The sequence below is a fragment of the Leopardus geoffroyi genome, chromosome B1 (assembly GCF_018350155.1).
Source record: "Leopardus geoffroyi isolate Oge1 chromosome B1, O.geoffroyi_Oge1_pat1.0, whole genome shotgun sequence".
In the NCBI taxonomy this organism is placed as follows: domain Eukaryota; kingdom Metazoa; phylum Chordata; class Mammalia; order Carnivora; family Felidae; genus Leopardus; species Leopardus geoffroyi.
The window spans coordinates 119405767-119425885 of NC_059327.1; the positions used below are offsets into that span (position 1 = coordinate 119405767).

General features: G+C 34.9%; 1 protein-coding gene across 9 annotated transcripts in view; it reads left to right on the forward strand.

Annotated features, from left to right (window-relative positions):
- UBE2D3 (ubiquitin conjugating enzyme E2 D3) overlaps nt 1-13857 on the forward strand; it is a 30095-nt gene extending 16238 nt beyond the window's left edge. For 6 of the 9 annotated variants that reach the window (XM_045471579.1, XM_045471572.1, XM_045471563.1 and 3 more), the window contains exons 3-8: nt 270-333; nt 421-452; nt 7125-7202; nt 8406-8511; nt 10280-10373; nt 12378-13857. In XM_045471579.1, the coding sequence (XP_045327535.1) occupies nt 270-333; nt 421-452; nt 7125-7202; nt 8406-8511; nt 10280-10373; nt 12378-12423 (420 nt within the window). In that variant the 3' untranslated portion in view covers nt 12424-13857. Of the gene's footprint in view, nt 1-269; nt 334-420; nt 453-7124; nt 7203-8405; nt 8512-10279; nt 10374-10792; nt 10843-12377 lie in introns of all 9 variants that reach the window. The other 3 variants (XM_045471551.1, XM_045471559.1, XM_045471545.1) reach the window with 1 other exon arrangement.
- The last annotated feature ends 6262 nt before the right edge of the window (nt 13858-20119 follow it).

Sequence of the window (20119 nt, forward strand, 5' to 3'; positions counted from 1 at the left end):
AATGTTGAGAACTGTCTCAGTTCTTAAGCTCTGAAAGTATCTGATACAACTTTTCTGGGTTGGACGGCTTTTGTTGATGTAACAAGAATTTTTGTATCTGTGCCTGTTATGTTCCACGATCTGGACTATGGTTAACTTAATGTTTTACTAGAATGTATTAATGTGAACTATGATTGTATGTCCCTTAAAGAATGGGGTGAAGATAAACTATTGACTCTGTTTGTTTGTTGTTATGGTTATATGACCCATCATTTTCTGTTTTGGTGTAGGAACTTAGTGATTTGGCCCGTGACCCTCCAGCACAATGTTCTGCAGGTCCAGTTGGGGATGACAGTAAGTAACTCTGAAGTTGATTTGAATGGCTAATTTCAAAAAAGCTTATACATTTTTAGATAACAGTTTTGTTTTGTTTTTCCCTAGTGTTTCATTGGCAAGCCACAATTATGGGACCTGTAAGTATTAAGAATTAAAAATTGTTGCTTTTAATTAAAAATTCAACATTGACCTAGTTATATTTAACTTAGTCTCATATTTATTTTATTAACCTTGTAATGCCGTTTTGGAACTGCCGTAGTTGTACAGCTTTTGAAAGCCCTAAAAATTTAATGAATTAGTCATTTGTTTACATAAATTATATGTGTCTGTCCCTGTATTCGGGTTCTAGAGTCTAGCATCTCTATGACCTATCAAATATTTTTTCACTTTATCCTAGTTTTCTTTTGTAGTAATGTAAAGCATTGTTGCAGAGCTTCCTGTTATTTATAGACCATTTATTAGCTCTACCATGGATCAAATTCCTCTTGCTGCCAAAAATCTAAGTTTTTATTGTATTTGATGTTTGTATAGAACTTTAGATTTTTACAAAATTTGAATATTTTTAGGTAGAAAGTGATATTTTGAATACAGCAAAATTCCTTTCTATCCTGGGTAGATAAGAAACTGTATATGCTGGATAATTGAATATTCAGAATTATGGATACCATCTAAGAATTTCACAGAATTAGAGCGCAGTAAAACAACCTGGGGTAAGACTGTATCTTGCACAATACTTAATATTTTTTTTTTGACTTGGAAGGCACTTTAGGATTTCTATTCTGTGTATGTCTTAATCTGCTTTCTTCCCCCCCTTTTTGGTGGTTTAATCTCAACATAAATGTCAATAATGTACTTGGTGAGATAACGGTCAATAAATAGGTATTATTCTAAAAGGAGAAATGCTCTTGGAAAAGTTAGCCAGTTGATGGGTTGGATCAATAAGTTTTTATTCCGTAGTTCTGATTTTGATAACTTTAATCTTTTTTTTTTTCCATCTCCCTGTGGTCCCCCACTGTATGCCAGCCATTAAGGATAGACATAATACTTCTCATTCTTTAGGGAACTTAAAATCTGGGAGAGACCGGCAATTAAAACAAGTGTATAAGATAGGAAATTTTATGGGAAATCATAGCAGGGATGATTGAGTTAGAGTAATTGTGAAATGTTACGACCTAAAGGTAGGGAGACTGTGAGTTAAGTTAAACTTGGTGGTGTTGGTAGAGGGGGGGATATTTATCTTAATAATCTGAAACATATCTGTATTATCCTAATAGGGAAAAAAAAATTAACAGAGTCAGAATTGTTCACTTCCAGTTATCTCAAGGACTATTCTTACTACCGTAAATTTTATTTTGCTTTAAAAATACTTACTTTGTAACAAAATTGTGGTTTATTTTAAGTGAACATAGTTAACTAGTCTGGCTTTTACCCAGTTTGGTCCACAAAACAGTTTAGAAGTTAACAGTCTTCATATTAAAACCCTGACGAGGCCCTCATTCCATAGCAGTAGCAACTGGGGATGGAGTTTAGCAGCTACCTCCCTTTTTTTATATGGGGTTTGTGTCTCACACTCCTGTCCACTTCATTTTGCCTCCCTAGATTCTGTAGGCACATGGATTTGCTGTTTCTAGAATTTTGTCATTATAGATCACCAATTCTTAAAGCAGAGTGTTCAGTAAAATGCCTTACCATTTCTACCAAGTAAAAGCTCATCTTTGATCCAGAGGGTGCTTTAAGATGGTCTCATTATAAAAATTAGTTGTCAGTATTAATAAAGCACTAAAAAGTTGGTAATCTCAAGACTTAATTGGATGGTGTGCATGATAGAAACCAGCTCTTTGACACCAGTGTGACATTTTTCTGCTGGACTCTGAGACCTCACTGTTTATTGAACTTTTGTTTCCAAAAGGTGAGGAATATACTTAGAGTAAATCAGAGTGAAGCATAAGTGAGTAGTTTATGCCAGTAATTTTTTAGAGAATAAGAGAAGGTTGCTTATCCTGACCTTTTTTTGTAGCTGCTTACGTATTTGCTTTTATTTTCAGAAAACTTTGTTAATTGTATCAATGACAGTTTTCTGCTTTTAAAAACAAATCCTTGATTTTCAGAACTATTTAAATATTCCCTAATGAACAAAATTTGCAGAAACTGTATTTTAGTAAACACCGGTTTTGGGTGTCAACTTGGAAATAGTTAGCAATTATCTTTACCATAGCGTCAACAATGAAACAACTCATGTTCTTATTTTGGCTTTTGATTGCATCCTTGTGATACAACATCACAGTTTGATTAGATAAATAATTGCTTTATTTTGTTATTATGCCTAGCTGTGTGACATGCAGATAAATGAGCTAAAACATTGGGACATTGGTAGTATAGCAATCCATATATTTGCAGATTTGCTGAAAGAATAAATGGTAACAAAATTGCTATGGGGTACTTCTTAGGTCAGTAAAGTGATTGGCAGTGCCACATAACTAAAGGTTCCTGACTAAGGAATGGAGCATCTAATTTAAGTTTTGATGCAGAGTAACTATTCAGTTTTAGTGTATTACAGTCTGGGAATGTTCTTGATCATTAAATTTATGAAGCAAAATGCTTTCTAATAACCATTTGAACTGGCTTATTCTTTCTTAAGGTAAGATACTTTGGAAGCACAAATACTAATAAAAATTAAACCTTTGAAAGAAATGACAGAGCATTGCTGGTTATGTGGTTCTTAAACTTTGGTGGTGGCTGGGTTTTTTGTACTATATTGAGGACAATTCCCATTAACAATTGGAAAAGTTAGGAGAAATTAACTCCTTACTTATTTCTGGTATTTATATACTTGATTACTAATTGGAAATGGAGCTGGGAGAAAGATAATTTTGAAATTATTTGGAGAACCACACTAACTTGCACCTAATCTATGATACAGCCAAGGAAGAAAGTACCAAATTTGAATAATATAACGTCATCTTTGGCAGCTTGAGCAGAATCAACTACAAAAACCATCTGAAGTCAAATAATTGGTTCATAGGTATTGTCTTACTGGTCCATAAAGGTTATTTTTCAACTTATTTTAAGTGTATTATGTCAGTTTCTGCAAAGGTTAATGATACATGAAAACTCTTCCCTTCATGACCTTTTAAAAGGAGCTTTGTAGTCCAGAGGAAGAGTAGAGGAAGTGGAAAATATAAGTAAGTTATAAATATGTTGGATAATAGTAAATGTACAGAAATTATAGAAGAAAGGCAACAAGCGGATTGAACTAAAGGAGAGGCTGTATTATCTTTTTAAGGACATTTAAGCTTAAGATGGATTCTATAGTGTAGGTAGGATCCTAGAGATAAAGATACAGATGCAGATAAGAATATTTGAAGTAGGAACGCCTGGGTGGCTCAGTCTGTTAAGTATCTGACTCTTGATTTTTGGCTTATGTCATGATCCCAGGGTCGTGGGATCAAGCTTTGTGTCAGGCTAACGCTGTGTGTAGAGCCTGCTTAACATTCTCTCTCCTTCTGCCCCTCTCCCCCCCCCACCCGCTCGCACATGCTGTCTCTCTAATAAAAAAAATTTTTTTTTTTTCAAAGAATATTTCAAGGAAGAGAAAGAAAGAAATAATAGAAAAAGGAGATGTGAAACATTTTATGTGCAGTAAAGAGCACATTTAGGAGAATAGGTGGAAGATGAGACCAGCTATATTAGTGGGAATGAGTTCATAAAGCACTTTATGTGCTTAGGGGTTTGTACTTTATCTTGAAATCTGTGCTGGATTTCAAGCAGGGGTGCAACTTGTGTCTTAAGACAACTTCAGAATTAGGGTGAGGGATAAATTAGAAGAAAAAGCCAGAGTGAAGACAGGAATACCAGTAGTAAACCATTACCATAATGTAGAAAAAAGATGTGAGATCTGGAACGAAGGTAGTGGTGGCAATGGACCTAAAGGAGAAGCAGCTAGTTGAAGAGAATTTAAGGATCTTTAAGATTGATAACTGCTTTGATCACTGATGGTTTGTGGTTTGAGTTTTGGACACAAGACATCCAAGAGTAAACATTCATGAGCATTTGAATATATATATAGAGAGAGAGAGAGGGAGAGAGAGAGAAGGACTCCAGAGTTACCAGAATAAGTGCGGATCAGGAGATAGAAGCAGAAGATGGATCTTTGGGAATACCAACACTTTATGATTGCCCTAGGGGAGGAATACAGACACTGAGAGGAGCCACTTGAACTAATTGGAGTAAATCCAAGGTATAGAAGGTTTATAAAGAGATCAAGTATAAATTCTGGATTTGGGTCAGTTTATAACCAAAATATTCCTGTTTTAATTTCTTTTCTGTTTGTTTTCTATTTATAGTAACTTTGATATAGAGCCTCAATCTTTAGATAGCATAGTTTGGTTGGGTTACCCCTGGATCTTAAGATTTTACCAGTTTTTCCTTTTTGAGTTGATGGAGTTGTAGTGTTAAATTGTAACATTGAAATATTTTAATCCCGTAAGTTTTTTTTTTTTTTTTGAACAAGTGAAGTGAAATTTGGTTTTGCTTAAATCTTATGATTAGGTTGCCTTTATTCAGAAGCAGTGAGATTACAGCACTTGTGATTGTATGAAAATTGGAATGAAAATTTAGAATTTCTTTTTTTTCTTTATTTTCTTTTTTTTTTTTTTTTTTAATTTATTTTGAGAGAGAGTGAGAACATGAACAGGGGAGGGGCAGAGAAAGAAGGAAAGAGAATCCAAAGCAGGTTCCACACTTTCAGCCCAGTGCAGGGCTCAGTTCACAAACTGAGATCATGACCTGAGCCAAGATCAAGAGTCAGATGCTTAACCGACTGAGCCACTCAGGTGCCCCTAGAATTCTACTGTTTAGGATTACCGTAAATTGTTAACTGTATACTGTACAAACATTTTCAGTATTAGTCTTATAAAAGTGTATGCCATTTGAAGCATCTACTCCCAGTTGATGTAGCTGTTAAAGATCATTAATCTGGTAAATTCAGATCGTATTCTGGTACCTTGCTTTGATTTTTGTCTATACTTCACAATGCTGCTTTGCAGTTGTAGTTTTTCAAATTAAAATTTTGTAAACAATATGAAAAGAAAGGATTTGGGCATTACGAAAGGATTCAAACTGTAGTTTTTTTAATTTTACTAGTTGTATGTTTCTTTGAACTTCATTTATCATCAGTAAGTTGACATTTTTCCTTCAACTCGCAGATATATCCCATTCATTTTTCATAATACCTGCAACATTTCATTATATGTCTCTTTACCATACTGTTAGCCCATCAAGATAAGAAATTGTTCTCAATGTCCCTTCTACATACCTGATCTATAGAAGGGAGTTAAATTAATTCAGCTATTGTTTATTTTACAGCGGGCTGGGGATTAAATGAACACTATAAAAGTGACAGATCTGGAAAAGTTTTTATTTGCCTGATATCCAGAATGAGCATAGTAAAAGGCTTATATTAGCACTATGTACATACTCTTCTAATGGAGAGAAATAGATGTTGGTAATAACTCACTATAAACTTTGAAATACATCTTCAGGTCGGCTCTTAGCATATCTAGAAGCAGTTTTATATTTTCCTTAACTTTTACCTTAAAGTTTTTTACTAAGTCACTGCCCTTTGTCCTCACTTTCTGATCCATTTTTGGTAGTCTTCATAAGACCTGGGGTTTCAATCTTGGTTCTATCCTATACCATTCACCTAAGTTATTTCTTCAAGTCCCTTTATATTTGTCCATAAAATGGGAACAGTGATATCTTTTTCCTGATATTGGTTAAATTAAATGTAAAATTCTAGCAAGTAGTGTTTCCCAAAAATTACTTCATACTAACATTGTCTAATAGGTATTTACTAAGAGTCCTTCGTACTCAAATTATAATCAAAACGAGGGAGGAAGAGTAATAGCTTGAAATTTTGTTTTCTTTTGAAGTGGAAGAACAAATATTCTACATTGTTTTCCAAATATTGTAATGCTGTGTGTTGGTTTGCTGTGGGGTTTTTAGTATGCTTTTGAAGAAAAACTTCCTTGGTTTTTTTTGTTGGTTTTTTTTTTTTTTCAACGTTTATTTATTTTTGGGACAGAGAGAGACAGAGCATGAACGGGGGAGGGGCAGAGAGAGAGGGAGACACAGAATCGGAAACAGGCTCCAGGCTCTGAGCCATCAGCCCAGAGCCTGACGCGGGGCTCGAACTCCCGGACCGCGAGATCGTGACCTGGCTAAGGTCGGACGCTTAACCGACTGCGCCACCCAGGCGCCCCAAACTTCCTTGGTTTTAAATGAGGATTTTTGAGGGGTTACTGGCTGGCTCAGTCAGAAGAGCACGTGACTCTTAATCTCAGGGTTGTGAGTTCAGCATTTTGCTTTGCCAGTAGCCAGAGTGGTGTGTTGAAGTACAAAGCCTTCTGTGTTGTATATATGGTTTTCATTAGAAGAAATAAATATAAGACCTTATTTTCAAATTCATGTTTGATGTATAATACTTTTATAGACCTTATTGCTAAGTATACTTTTCCTTTGTGAAAGTTGGGATCTAGAACACCTAGTTTCTGGGTAATTTTTCGGTTCTTTGGTGACCTACGTAAAATGGGATCTAAGTAGATAAGGGTTCATTGTTCTATAGTAAATTTTGATTGTGTATTTTCTAGTAATATGAACTAAATTGTGGAATAGTTTAGATTCTATTGCAGTGTAAACAGTGGGTAATTTGGGTCCATATTAAATGCTTATTTAGAAAATAGAAATGTTACCTGGATTATTTAGCAGTAATATTTTAAATATCAGAGTTAAGCAGATTTTTCTTTTCACAGAATGACAGCCCATATCAAGGTGGTGTATTCTTTTTGACAATTCATTTTCCTACAGACTACCCCTTCAAACCACCTAAGGCAAGTATTTATCCCCAAAATCCATTAGTATACATCAGTGTTTTATTTCAAAGGAATAGAGTATTCTTAGAAATTAAGATTCAATGTAATTCAAGGTAATTGGCATGTATATGTAGGGAGTAAGAATAATTTAGGTTAAATACATATTGAGGCTAATACATAAGCTAAATATATAATACAGAATGCTCTTAATCTTTAGTTAGAAGAACAGCTAGACCTGGATTTGAACTTTTGTAAATGGAGATAAGGATTTATCCAATGTTGCAAAGCTCTGATACATTATATGGAAGTTTTTTTTTCCCCCTTTATTGTGCTCATACAGGTTTGGATTATTAACCTCTGTAAAATAGTAGACTTCAGGTATTCAGCTTTGTATTCATTTGCATATGTTGCTGCAGCCTAGGCTATGTTTGTTAGGGCTTAGGCTATATCTTTTAGGGGTTTGGGTTTGCATATATAACAATAAATCTATCAAAGCTTATAGTTGCTTAATGCACGAAGGTGACTGGTTTACAGTTATTAAAAGCATTTGATCCTTGTCTTTTCAGAGCAATTAACATAAATCCAATCTATATGAATACCTGTAGAAAATAGCAGAACGTTGGCACTTCAGCCATCTTTGCAGTCATGTTATAGGTGTAGTATGACAGTTACTTCAGATGAAACACTTTTGTGATATTTAAAATTATTTTATGTACTATGGAAATGCACACTAAAACACATACTTTTTGTAACTTGATACCTTAAATGAGTTGGTCTACAAATTTGGTTTACATTCTGAAGTTCCTTTATTTATTAGTGAATGTTAATTAGCCTTCACAATGTTCTTCTTGATACTCATGACATGGTAGAGCGAAAGTTAACCTTCAGAATATCCCATCATATCATTGATAGTAAAATTTTTGCCCCAAAGTTACATTTTATTTTAATGAAAGAGAAGGATCCCCTGAAAGATCTTGATCAGAATATCAGATGAGTTTCTGTAATTTTTAGTCCTACTGTGTATGTAAAGTAGGTTTTAGCCATTTGATTGTGTGTATGTGTGTGTGTGAGAGAGAGAGAGAAAGTGTGTGTGTGTATGTGAGAGAGAGAGCAGGACAGTATTTTAAGCCTTGCTAAAAATGAAAGTCTTTTATTTCAAATTAGGATGCTTATTTTTACTTGGGGAAAAGATACCTAAAAAATTTTTTTAATTTATTTTAGGTTGCATTTACAACAAGAATTTATCATCCAAATATTAACAGTAATGGCAGCATTTGTCTCGATATTCTAAGATCACAGTGGTCTCCTGCTTTAACTATTTCTAAAGGTAAAATACTTTCAGAGAAAGTCTTGAGCTGCTCAGATTCATAGTCTTGGAAAGGTCTCTAGATCAATTCTGGTCTTCTAATTTCAGTTGGGATCTATTATATGACATCTCTAATAGGTTGTCCAGTCTCCACAAGAATATCCCAGATGGAGATGGAGTTCCTCCATCTTTCTCCATTTTGAATGACTGTGGTGGTTTTTATGTTACTTCTCCCCCACAAATGAAATCACCTACCACAGAGTGACTACTCAATGGGAAGGAAGTGTACCCTGTAGTAACCTTTGGGTATTGGTGTTGGCTTAGCATACCTTAAGGTATAAAAAATGAGGTTTTTAATGTTGCTAATTAAGACAGTGTTTCAGATAGGATTGTGCAGTGAATTTGTATCTACTAAAAAGGTAGTGTAGCATCTCCCAGACTTTTATTTGACTAAAATCACTGTTTTGGAGAAGAAAGAAAATCCCTTATAACACTTTGCAGTGTCTGCCACATAATAGGCATACAAAAATGAATTAGATACATGCTCTGTAATGCTTGGTATCATCCAAGTTCATGAATTGAACAGGTCAGAGTAAGAACTAAAGTTGTGAAGGCTCGTTTAGTAATAGAGAGAGAGGTGCCTGCGTGGCTGGCTTAGTCTGTGGAGCATGACTCTTGATCTTGGAGTTGTGAGTTCAAGCCCCATGTTGAGTGTAGGGATTGCTTAAAAATATAATCTTCAGGGGCTCCTGGATGGCTCAGTCGGTTAAGTGTCCACAACTCTTGATCTCAGCTCAGTTCTCAATCTCAGGGTTGTAATTTCAAGCCCCACGTTGGGCTCTCCGCTGGACGTGAAGCCTACTTAAAAATATATGTGTATGTACATGTATGTATATAATAAAATCTTTTATTAAAGTAATGGAGATCTCCGCATTTATTTAATCAGTACTCTTAGTTTATAAATTCAAGGAGACAAAACACAATGGAGCAGTTGGGAGTTTATGTGAAACTCCCCCAAGGGCAGGGAAGAGAATGGATTTCTTTTTTTTATTCTTTTTATTTTCTTCAATGTTTATTTTTGAGAGAGACAGAGAGGGAGGGGGAGATACAGAATCTGAAGCCAGCTCCAAGCTCTGAGCACTCAGCATAGAGCCCAATGTGGGTCTCGAACTCAACAAACCATGAGATCATGACCTGAACCGAAGTTGGAGGCTAAATCAACCGAGCCACCCAGGTGCCCCCTTTCTTTTAATATATATATATTTATTTAATAAGTAAACTCTACCTCCAACATGGGGCTTGAACTCCACAAACCCAAGATCATGGGTCTCATGCTCCTCTGACTGAGCTAGCTAGACACCCTGAGAATGGATTTTTTGTTATGCCCAGCCGCTGAAAATAATACTGCACGAATGTTCCCCACATTATTCTTTATAGATTTCCCCCCTCAAAGTACCAAGAACTCCACAGTTTATTACTAATGCCACTTAACTTTATGAAAAGGATAATAAACTACTACCGCATTGTTTGAGTATCTCAGAACTCCTGAGTTTGGCACTATTTTCATAGCTAGTCAGTACTAAACTTGATGCCAACGAAGTTCTATTTTTGACTTTCCTTATTGTCTCCTGTGAAGCAAAATGTCTGTAAAGCTGTGTCTCGTTGACCTTAAGATACAAACTAATAAAAAATCTTTTGAGGATTGGGTGTTTTTTTTTTTTAATACATGTTTCTAAATACATTTTTATCTAAATTTCCAATGCTAGGTAACACTTTTTTTTTCTTGCAGTTCTTTTATCCATTTGTTCACTGCTATGTGATCCAAACCCAGATGACCCCCTAGTGCCAGAGATTGCACGGATCTATAAAACAGACAGAGATAAGTAAGTATATAGTAGAAAAGTGATTTTATTTTTTTAATGAGTTAGGCTTACACTCTGCTGTAAGTTGTGGCAATGCCAAGAAGACTTGATGATTATTGCTGGTAAGATAATAATTAAAATGTGCAGAAAGCTAGTTTTTGAAATGTGAGTTTTTTTTAATAGGTTTTAGTTTATGTGACAATGAATAGCCCTCTCTAAAACGTTTTAATTTCCCAACATGTTCAGTGCTTTGTCACTTACTAAGTTTTTGGAAAGAAAGATTTTTCTTTGTCCCAATTACATTTTTGAAACAAATAACTGGTACTATTATAAAAATGTGGTCTAAATTCCTCAGATATTTGAATTACCTTTATGTACTACTTCACCATTATAACTTTGTTGTATGTTATGATTAATGCTAAGTATACTTGTTCAATTAGGTACAATAGGTTAGCAAGAGAGTGGACAGAGAAATACGCTATGTTGTAGGGTAAGAGGATCTGCACTCTATGGTGCGCTTATTCATGGTACTGCCAGCACTTGAGTGCTGCATGCTTAAAGGCACTGTCTTAACTAACCAAAGGTAACAGATGTGACAGTTTTCTGAAAACTGTACATTTAACTGCTTGATCTCTGTTTAGCGTGAAAGTATACCCAATAGTCATTACTGCTTGAGAGTATTTGCATGGCAAAGCAGTTATATATAGCACTAGTAAGAAATGAAAGTTTAAATAGTATCTTTTTCAAACTACCATGGTATTTAAATTTTAAAGTTGGTATATTTTAACCTTTATTACCAGTACTTTATGGAATGTGGTGATTTAATTAAAATTTGGCCAAGAGATCATAATATAAGGGGAAAACACTTTTAATAAAGCCTCCAAGCATCTAAACTAAATGTTCATTACTGACAAGCATGCATTAATATCAGCTATACTTTGTGGCTCCCTGTATGCTAAATGAAACCTTTGTTTTAAAGTGCTGGCTTTTTGAGAGGGTGTCCTTAAATGAGGTAACCATGAATGGTAGAAAGAACTTCTATATGCTAAAGTTTAGAAAAGTGGTTGAACCATGTTTAGTTCTTGGTTTGAAATGAAGCTAGTTAATATTTCATAAAGTTCAAACTGGAAATAGAAATCTAAAAGTTCTCCTATACCCTTTGATGTTATATTCATTTCTTAAGGCTATCACTGTATTTTTTGTTGGTAAGTAATTTATGGCATGGATGTAATACAGGAAGAAATTGATAGCATTTATCAATATGAATGATAATCCTCAGTAATAAATAACCTTGCTCGTGTGTGAGTTATCTGTTGATCTTTTTAAACAAAGATGCCCCCGAGTTGTACTACTAGAGATTCTCATTAAGTCTCAAGTGGGACTTGTTAGCTCCAGTCACACTTTCTAAAAGTAACACATAGATGTTCCAATTAACACATACATACCACTCACACCCACCTCTCTTGAAAAGTCCTTTCTTCAAAACCTCCTTCCCCAATGTCTAATCTTCTCCCTGTGCTTTAAATCTCAAATGTAATTTCTGGTATTACCAATTTCTCAAAGTCTAGGATTCAGATAAAATTGTTTGGTTCCAACTTCAATGGAAATTTCTGTAGATTGTGTGTGCCGTTCTGACATAAGTCCATGATCTGTAAAATAATTTTTTTAATGTTACAGTTAGTTGAAGTGAATACTAATTATAGGATTTTCTAATAGAACATTTAACTCAGTGGTAGGGAAGAGAAAAGGTCTTTGATTATTTTTTTTCTTAGCGTCCCCAGTCTCAATACCACCTTATTGTGTTTATGAAAATATATTCAGTCTATTGGAACATTCTAGTGGAAGTATAAGATTTCCATTTCCCACATTGCTTTGAGTACCAATGCTATTTCTCCCTTGTTGGCTTAATTCTAATAATAGCCATAAGAGATAACTCCATGATGAGTTTGGAGGTAAAATAGAAATCTTTCCTTTCAAATATTAAGAATTCTTTAACTTTTTAAGTAACATCTTCTTTATTTGCAGGTACAACAGAATATCTCGGGAATGGACTCAGAAGTATGCCATGTGATGCTACCTTAAAGTCAGAATAACCTGCATTATAGCTGGAATAAACTTTAAATTACTGTTCCTTTTTTGATTTTCTTATCCGGCTGCTCCCCTTTCAGACCTCATCTTTTTTAATTTTATTTTTTGTTTACCTCCCTCCATTCATTCACATGCTCATCTGAGAAGACTTAAGTTCTTCCAGCTTTGGACAATAACTGCTTTTAGAAACTGTAAAGTAGTTACAAGAGAACAGTTGCCCAAGATTCTGAATTTTTTTAAAAATGGAGCATGTGTATTATGTGGCCAATGTCTTCACTCTAACTTGGTTATGAGACTAAAACCATTCCTCACTGCTCTAACATGCTGAAGAAATCATCTGAGGGGGAGGGAGATGGATGCTCAGTTGTCACATCAAAGGAAGCAGCATTATTCTAGCATCCAGTCTTTTTTAAGCCTTCCACTGTTAGAGATTTGAGGTTACATGATATACTTTATGCTCATAACTGATGTGGCTGGAGAATTGGTATTGAATTTATAGCATCAGCAGAACAGAAAATGTGATGTATTTTATGCATGTCAATAAAGGAATGACCTGTTCTTGTTCTACAGAGAATGGAAATTGGAAGTCAAACACCCTTTGTATTCCAAAATAGGGTCTCAAACATTTTGTAATTCTCATTTAAATTGTTAGGAGGCTTGGAGCTATTAGTTAATCTATCTTCCAATACACTGTTTAATATAGCACTGAATAAATGATGCAAGTTGTCAATGGATGAGTGATCAACTAATAGCTCTGCTAGTAATTGATTTATTTTTCTTCAATAAAGTTGCATAAACCAATGAGTTAGCTGCCTGAATTAATCAGTATGGGAAACAATCTTTTGTAAATGCAAAGCTGTTTTTGTATATACTGTTGGGATTTGCTTCATTGTTTGACATCAAATAATGATGTAAAGTTCAAAAGAGTGAATATTTTGCCATGTTCAGTTAAAAGTGCACAGTCTGTTACAGGTTGACACATTGATTGACCTGATTTATGCAGAATTAATAAGCTATTCGGATAGTGTAGCTTTAGTATGCTGCACATGATACTGGCAGCCCTGGAGTTCATAGATGGACTTGGGACCCAGCAGTTTTGAAACGTGTATATGGAGTTTAAGAAATTTATTTTCCAGGTGCAACCCCCATCTAACTAAATTTTTTCTTCACCTTGTACACTTGACAGCTGAAAAAACCATAACATGGGAGTAATAATGGGTCAAAATTTACAAAATAAAGTACTGTTCTGGTGTGGGAGTTGTCATGAGGCTGTGTTGAAGTGACTTAACTATGTGGGATATTGACTATCCATTGAAATGGATTTGTTCAGCCATTTACATTAATGAGCATTTAAATGCAACAGATATCATTTCAGGTGACTTAACATGAATGAATAAAAGTCAATGCTATTGGATTATTTTTTGTTTGACAAGTGCTATCTGTGCCACTAACTTAACTTCTGTAGTAACAAGGGCATTATCATTCTTCACCCTTCCTAATCCTGACGCTATAGTTTTACTTTTTTCCTAGTTTTGATTTGTCCATTGCTTTCTTAAAATCTTGTGTTTGATTTTTAGCACATCTGTGACTTTTCTCCACTTCCACATTTTTGCACTGCTTACACTTATGTGCAATCTTATTCCTTGTCTGCACACAGATGTGGAAAGCTAGATATAAAATAAATGTTAAAGCTTGATTTTTATAAACATTTTAATATGTAGTTTGGACATGGTTTATTGACTTAAGATTTTTCTCTAAACTGCAAGTGAAATGCATGCCTTCCGAAGATGTTCTGGCTTTGTTAATTCTGTAATTTAAACATTTCATTGAGAAATATCAACCCAGCTATACAATTTTCCAACGAGTGAATTTTTTTCATTTCATCTTTTACTTAAAAAAAACTACTCCTTAAAGGTAGATGTCATACTGTTAATGCTATTTTGGATTCAAATTACAAATGAAAAATTAGTAACCTACCTGCTCCGTAAGGTAAGAGATCCTGTTCTTCTGCTCTTTTTTTCAAAATAATTACTTCTGATTCTCCGATAACTCAAAATAGCTTTAGTAGGCATATTATTTCTTGAAAGCCCGTCGTGAATAAGCACTTTGTCAGAGCTTCTGAATTGCTAATTGACTTTCAAGTTGACCTTTTAGCCATAGACAACCTTGAAGTATTTATAGAGAATGACTGAAATTGTCATAATTATTAGATGTGTCCAGTTCTCTGTATCTTTGATTTGATGCTTTCTACAACATTTCTAATGTCACTCTAAGGGAATAAGCCATAGAGGCTTCTCCAGGTTTAAGAGAACAGTAAAGTACCTGGAAAACCAACATTTTTGAATGTATGGACACTGGACTTGAGATCATCTCTAATGAAACCTTCAAAAGAATCCCAAGAATTTGCCCTTTTTCCCTATATACATTACCAGTGCCATGTGTAGGACTGGATGCATATTAGAAGATTAAAAATTGGTTTTGGTTCTTTATATTTACTATATCTTTTAATGCATAAAGTCAAATTTTTAATGCTGAGTTTCTTGAGAATTAACAGTCCAGTTGACCTGTTAATGGTAAATTATATTTTAAGTGACTCATTTTTCCTGGGCAAGTTTGCAATGTGGTACCAGATTTTTTTTTTTAAAGCTTGTTAGTTTGCTTTCTTGTGTGGGTGTGCTCACAATTTTTTAAAGTATGAACCACAGTTAATAGTGGTCTCAGGGGTAGTGAAACACTCACTTTTTTTTTTTTTTTTAATGGCTTAGTTAAAATATGCTTCAGTTACTGATCATGCTGTGTTAGTGATTTTGGAGGTGACTCAAATTAGCCGTGTTTTGTGTTGGCATAACAAAACTGTTAAATGATTGTTGATTTTACTTTTTAAGTGAATTTGTCTTCTATTTTGAGGAAACCAGTACAAGTCACTAAATATTGTCTTAATAGTGACATCTGCATAACACTTGTAATAGCTAAGATAAAATTGAGCTTAAAGGAATTGTTACCATTAAAGTCTGTGTTTAAAGACACTTTGGTCTCAGTAATTCGGGCTAACATGAAATCCACACTTTAATATTATGTGTGAGTTCTAATTTGAACTTCTTAAAATAGCAGTTACAAAACTGATCTATAAAGAATTAAGACATTCTCAAAGTGTGGTCCCAAGACATAATCTGTATCATTTGGGAAGTTTATTAAAACAGAAGTTATCAGACCACACTCTAGGCCTACTGGTTGAGAAAATCCAGTGGTCTGGGTTTTTTTTTGTTTGTTTTTTAATGTTTTATTTTATTTTTGAGAGCGAGACAGAGTGCAAGCAGGGGAGGGGTAGAGAGAGGGAGTCACCGAGTCCAAAGCAGGCTCCAGGTTCTGAGCTGTCCACAGAGCCCAAGGCAGGGCTTGAACTCATGAACTGTGAGATCATGACCTGAGCCGAAGCTGGTGCTTAACTAACTGAGCGGTTACCCAGGCATCCCTCCAGTGGTCTGTTTTAAAAAGCCATCCAGGTGATTCTGAAGTCTCCTAGATCTAACAACCCATAGCAGCAATCCTTGAGTCCCCATAGCTAGTTACTTGACACCTGTTACTGTTTCATTGGTGATAAGAGAACATCTGTTGTATTCCCAAGCATTACATTGCTATCTCATATCTGACAAGTTGTAGTACTTTGAATTATAAATAATAGTGTAGGTTCCACACATTTACTTATGATCTAAAATCCTACAATTGGACTAACCATCTTCCAGTGGTATTCAAATTCATAACAAAAATCTAACTTGATTCATGTATACATAATGGAGCAAATGGCCAACTAATATTTAAAAAGTAACCAGGTACAAAAGTCCAAGTTGGGTAGATCCAGGATTTGAACATGTCTTACCATGTGGCCTTTAAGTCTGTTGTTTTGTTTTTGAGTGACAAGGTAAGCCCTCATGTTTAGGATGTTTGTAATGTTCACTGGATTTAGCATATGTCAGAACATAATTCGAAATAGCTTAAAAGTAGCTATTGAAAACTTTCAGTTGTCCCAATGTAATATAAATTGTAAACGTATTTAGAGACAGGATTTTAAAAACCTGATTACCTCTGCATCTGCATTCCCCAAAAAATAGTGTATTGGGGGAACTATGTAAAAGATCAAAACTAAAATACTTAGATACTAAGATGTTTTCTGGAAAGACTAGGAAGATTTTGGTTTCTTTAGGTCCCCAGTAATTACCACAATTTTGTATTCTTTCCTGCTATCTTATAACTACTTGCTCCTTTCTTGCCTCATTTTGAAGAATTTTTTAGGATTTTAATTCTGGCAAACTTTCTAGTAATTGCTCTTTTAACATGGTATTTGTTTTAGTTAAGGTCCCATTGTCAGTTACCTTTCCAAATTGTACACTGTTCCTGGATGAGTATCTTTAAGAGCCCTCTTGAAGTTTTCCTGTATTGAAAATGGTTTTATGAAATAACTTTCATTTTGCATACTATATTGTCTGAGCCTCTTAAATAACCTCAAATTCCTTGTTGGTGTGTCACGTTTGAATAGTGTCAAGACCAAACAGTGGAGTAGTTTCATGTCCTAGTTACTCAGGTACATAGTTAACCATTGTCCTTTGCTGATCTCCCAACCATCTCTCCTAAACATGTCTAAAACCTACTTGATTTCTACACAGATGCACACACCCCTACCTCTTTTGGCTTTGGTAAATGTAAAACATTCCTTTGAGTAGCACTGGCTCAAAGCTTGGGCATCAACCTTGATTTCTCATAGCAGTCCTGTCAGTTCTTTTCATTTTTATTCAGAACCTACCTATTCACCATAGTCACTGCTGCCACCATGGTATAAAGCTTGATCACCTCCTGAATCACTGTATGTAATAGCCTACTCAGTGGTCCTGCTTTTTACTTTGCAGCAATCTGCCCCACACACAACACCCAGCATTCTCCTAAACCATGTCAGATCATGTCATCACTTCTCCAAACGTAAAGGTTTCCTGTCTCCTTCAGAGTGAAAACAAATGCTCAAGGATGTAACGATTTCCCATCACCTCTAATACACTGCTCAACCACTCCCCAACTCAAACTCTCACAGGCTTCAGGTGAGACTTGAGGACTTTGATGTTAGGATGTTTGCCCTTGTTCTTTGACTAGAATTCTCTCAAGTCATATGGCTCTCCCTTCCCTAATTGTTTCAAATGTCAAACTTAGAGTGGTTTTCCTCAACTGTTATTATACATAATATACCAACATAGCCCTGCATTGTAGAGTGTTCCATGGCATATTCTGTATTATCTACCTTCGCATGTAATACTGTTTTTTCAACCCCATCCCAGAACAGGGATTTTGTTTGTTTTGTTCTGCTATATTCTTTAATGACTAGATGACTGCCTGGCACGTTGTTAGGTGGCCAAGTATTTAATAGATGAGTGAAAGTTAAATGGTAGACTTTGCCAAAAACATTCCTTGCCAAATGTTTAGAAATACAAAAAACAAAAACTACAGTATACTATAGAAAAATATAGTAGTCCTCCCTTACCCACAGTCTTAAGTTATCCATGGTCAACTGTGGTCCAGGAGCAGATCATCCTCCTGATACACTGTCAGGAGGTAAATAGTAGCCTAACTGTCACATTTACCTCACTTCATCCCATCATGGAGGCATTTTATCCTCTCCTATCACAAGAAGGGTAAGCAGAGTACAAGAAGATAACTTTGAGAAAAAGCGAACACATCCACATAACTTTTATTATACTGTCATAACAGTATATTGTTGCAATTGTTAATCTTAGTGTACCTAATTTGTAAATTAAACTCTATCATATGTATGTATAGAAAAATATATAGTAGAGGGTTCAATACTATCAGTGTGAGGCATCCACTGGAGGTCTTGGAACATATCCTCCACAGATCAGGAGGACTAGTGTAATGAACCTTCTTCACTTTCTGACTACGGTAAGTAAAATACCACCACAAGTCAGTAGATGGACATTTCAGTTCCTATTAGTATGGATGATTATCCTGACTGACTCTTGTGAAAAAGCAACCAAACATGGGAAAAACAATTTTTTTTAATGTGTGAGTCCAGAAAGGAGTACTCACAAGCCAAAATATATTGAAGCCAGGAACCCAAAAAGAAAGAATATAAACAGAAGCCAACCTTCATCTCAAAAACACTTGAAAACCAAGTGAACTGTAACCCAAGTTCCCTGTAAACCAAGTGACCCTGGCAAAGAGTGGTATCAAATAAGAGAAACCCATCCCCAAAACAACAGTGAGGAGTCCACAGATCTTGAACCTTGGTGCTCTGTAACAGGAGAATATTCTCCTCTCAGAAACTGTAGTCATAGTTTGGCCTTTGTGAAGATTTGCAGCTCTTAAATCTTAACTACATAGGTGGTCCCAGAAAACTCAAGCAGAATTAATTTTTAAAGTAGTTACAAATCAGAGCAACCAAGAACTGGCGGAAACAAATATTCTAAAGGAACTCAATAGTTCACGGTTAGATATCAGAAAAAAACAAAATACAAAGGAACATAGCACCATGAGTGGGAGCCATGTGACCTGCAAAATTTTCAGACATTAAAAATATCAGGTCATCAAAAATTGGAAAGAAGTAGTAAAACCATATTCGCAAAATGACACAATCTAGAAAATCTTAATGATAATTTAAAAAATTAGAGCTAAAAATGGAACTCAGCATAATTGCAGAATACAAAAATCACAAAAATCAATTGCAGTTCTGTAACTAGCAATGAGCAATCTGAAAATGCAATTAAGAAAGCAATTTCATTTTCAATAACATCTAAAAGAATAAAATAATAGGAATAAATTTAACCAAGGAAGTGCAAAACTTGCACACTGAAAACTACAAAACATCTCTGAAAGAGAAAAGTCCTAAATAAGTGGAAAGACATCTTGTGCTCATGAATTGGAAGACTTATTGTGAAGATGGCAATGATCCTCAAAGCAATCTACATATTCAATGCGATCCTGTCAAAATCCTAATGACTGTTTTTGCAGAAATGGAAGATCTAAAAATTTGTAGAGAACTACAAAAGAGCACAAAGCAATCTTGAAAAAGAACAAACTTTGGGGACTCATTTCCTGTTTCAAAATTTACTGCAAAGTTACAGTAATTAAAAGAGTATGGTACTAGCATACAGATAAACATATAGACCAATGGAATAGAACTGAGAGTACAAAATAAACCCACACATATCTGTGGCCAATTGATTCTCCACAAGGGTGTTAAGACCTCTCAATGGGGAAAGAATAGTCTCTTCAACAGTTCTAAGACAACTGGATATTCACATGCAAAAGAATGAATTTGGATCCCACCTCATACCACATACAAAAATCAACTCAATATGGATCAAATTCCTAAATGTAAGATCTACAACTATAAAACTCTTAGAAGAAAGGAGGAGTAAATTTTCATGATTTTGGATTTGGAAACAAATTCTTAGATATGATACCAAAAGCAAAAGCAATGAAAGAAAAAACAGATAAGTTGGACAGCAAAATTTTAAATTTCTGTATGTCCAAAGATACTATCAAAGTGAAAAGACAACCTATGTAATGGGAGAAAATATTTGCAAATCACATATCTGATAAGTGTCTAGTTTGCAGAATATATAAAGAGTTCTTTAAACTCAACAAAAAGACAAGTAACCCAATTTAAAAATGGGCAA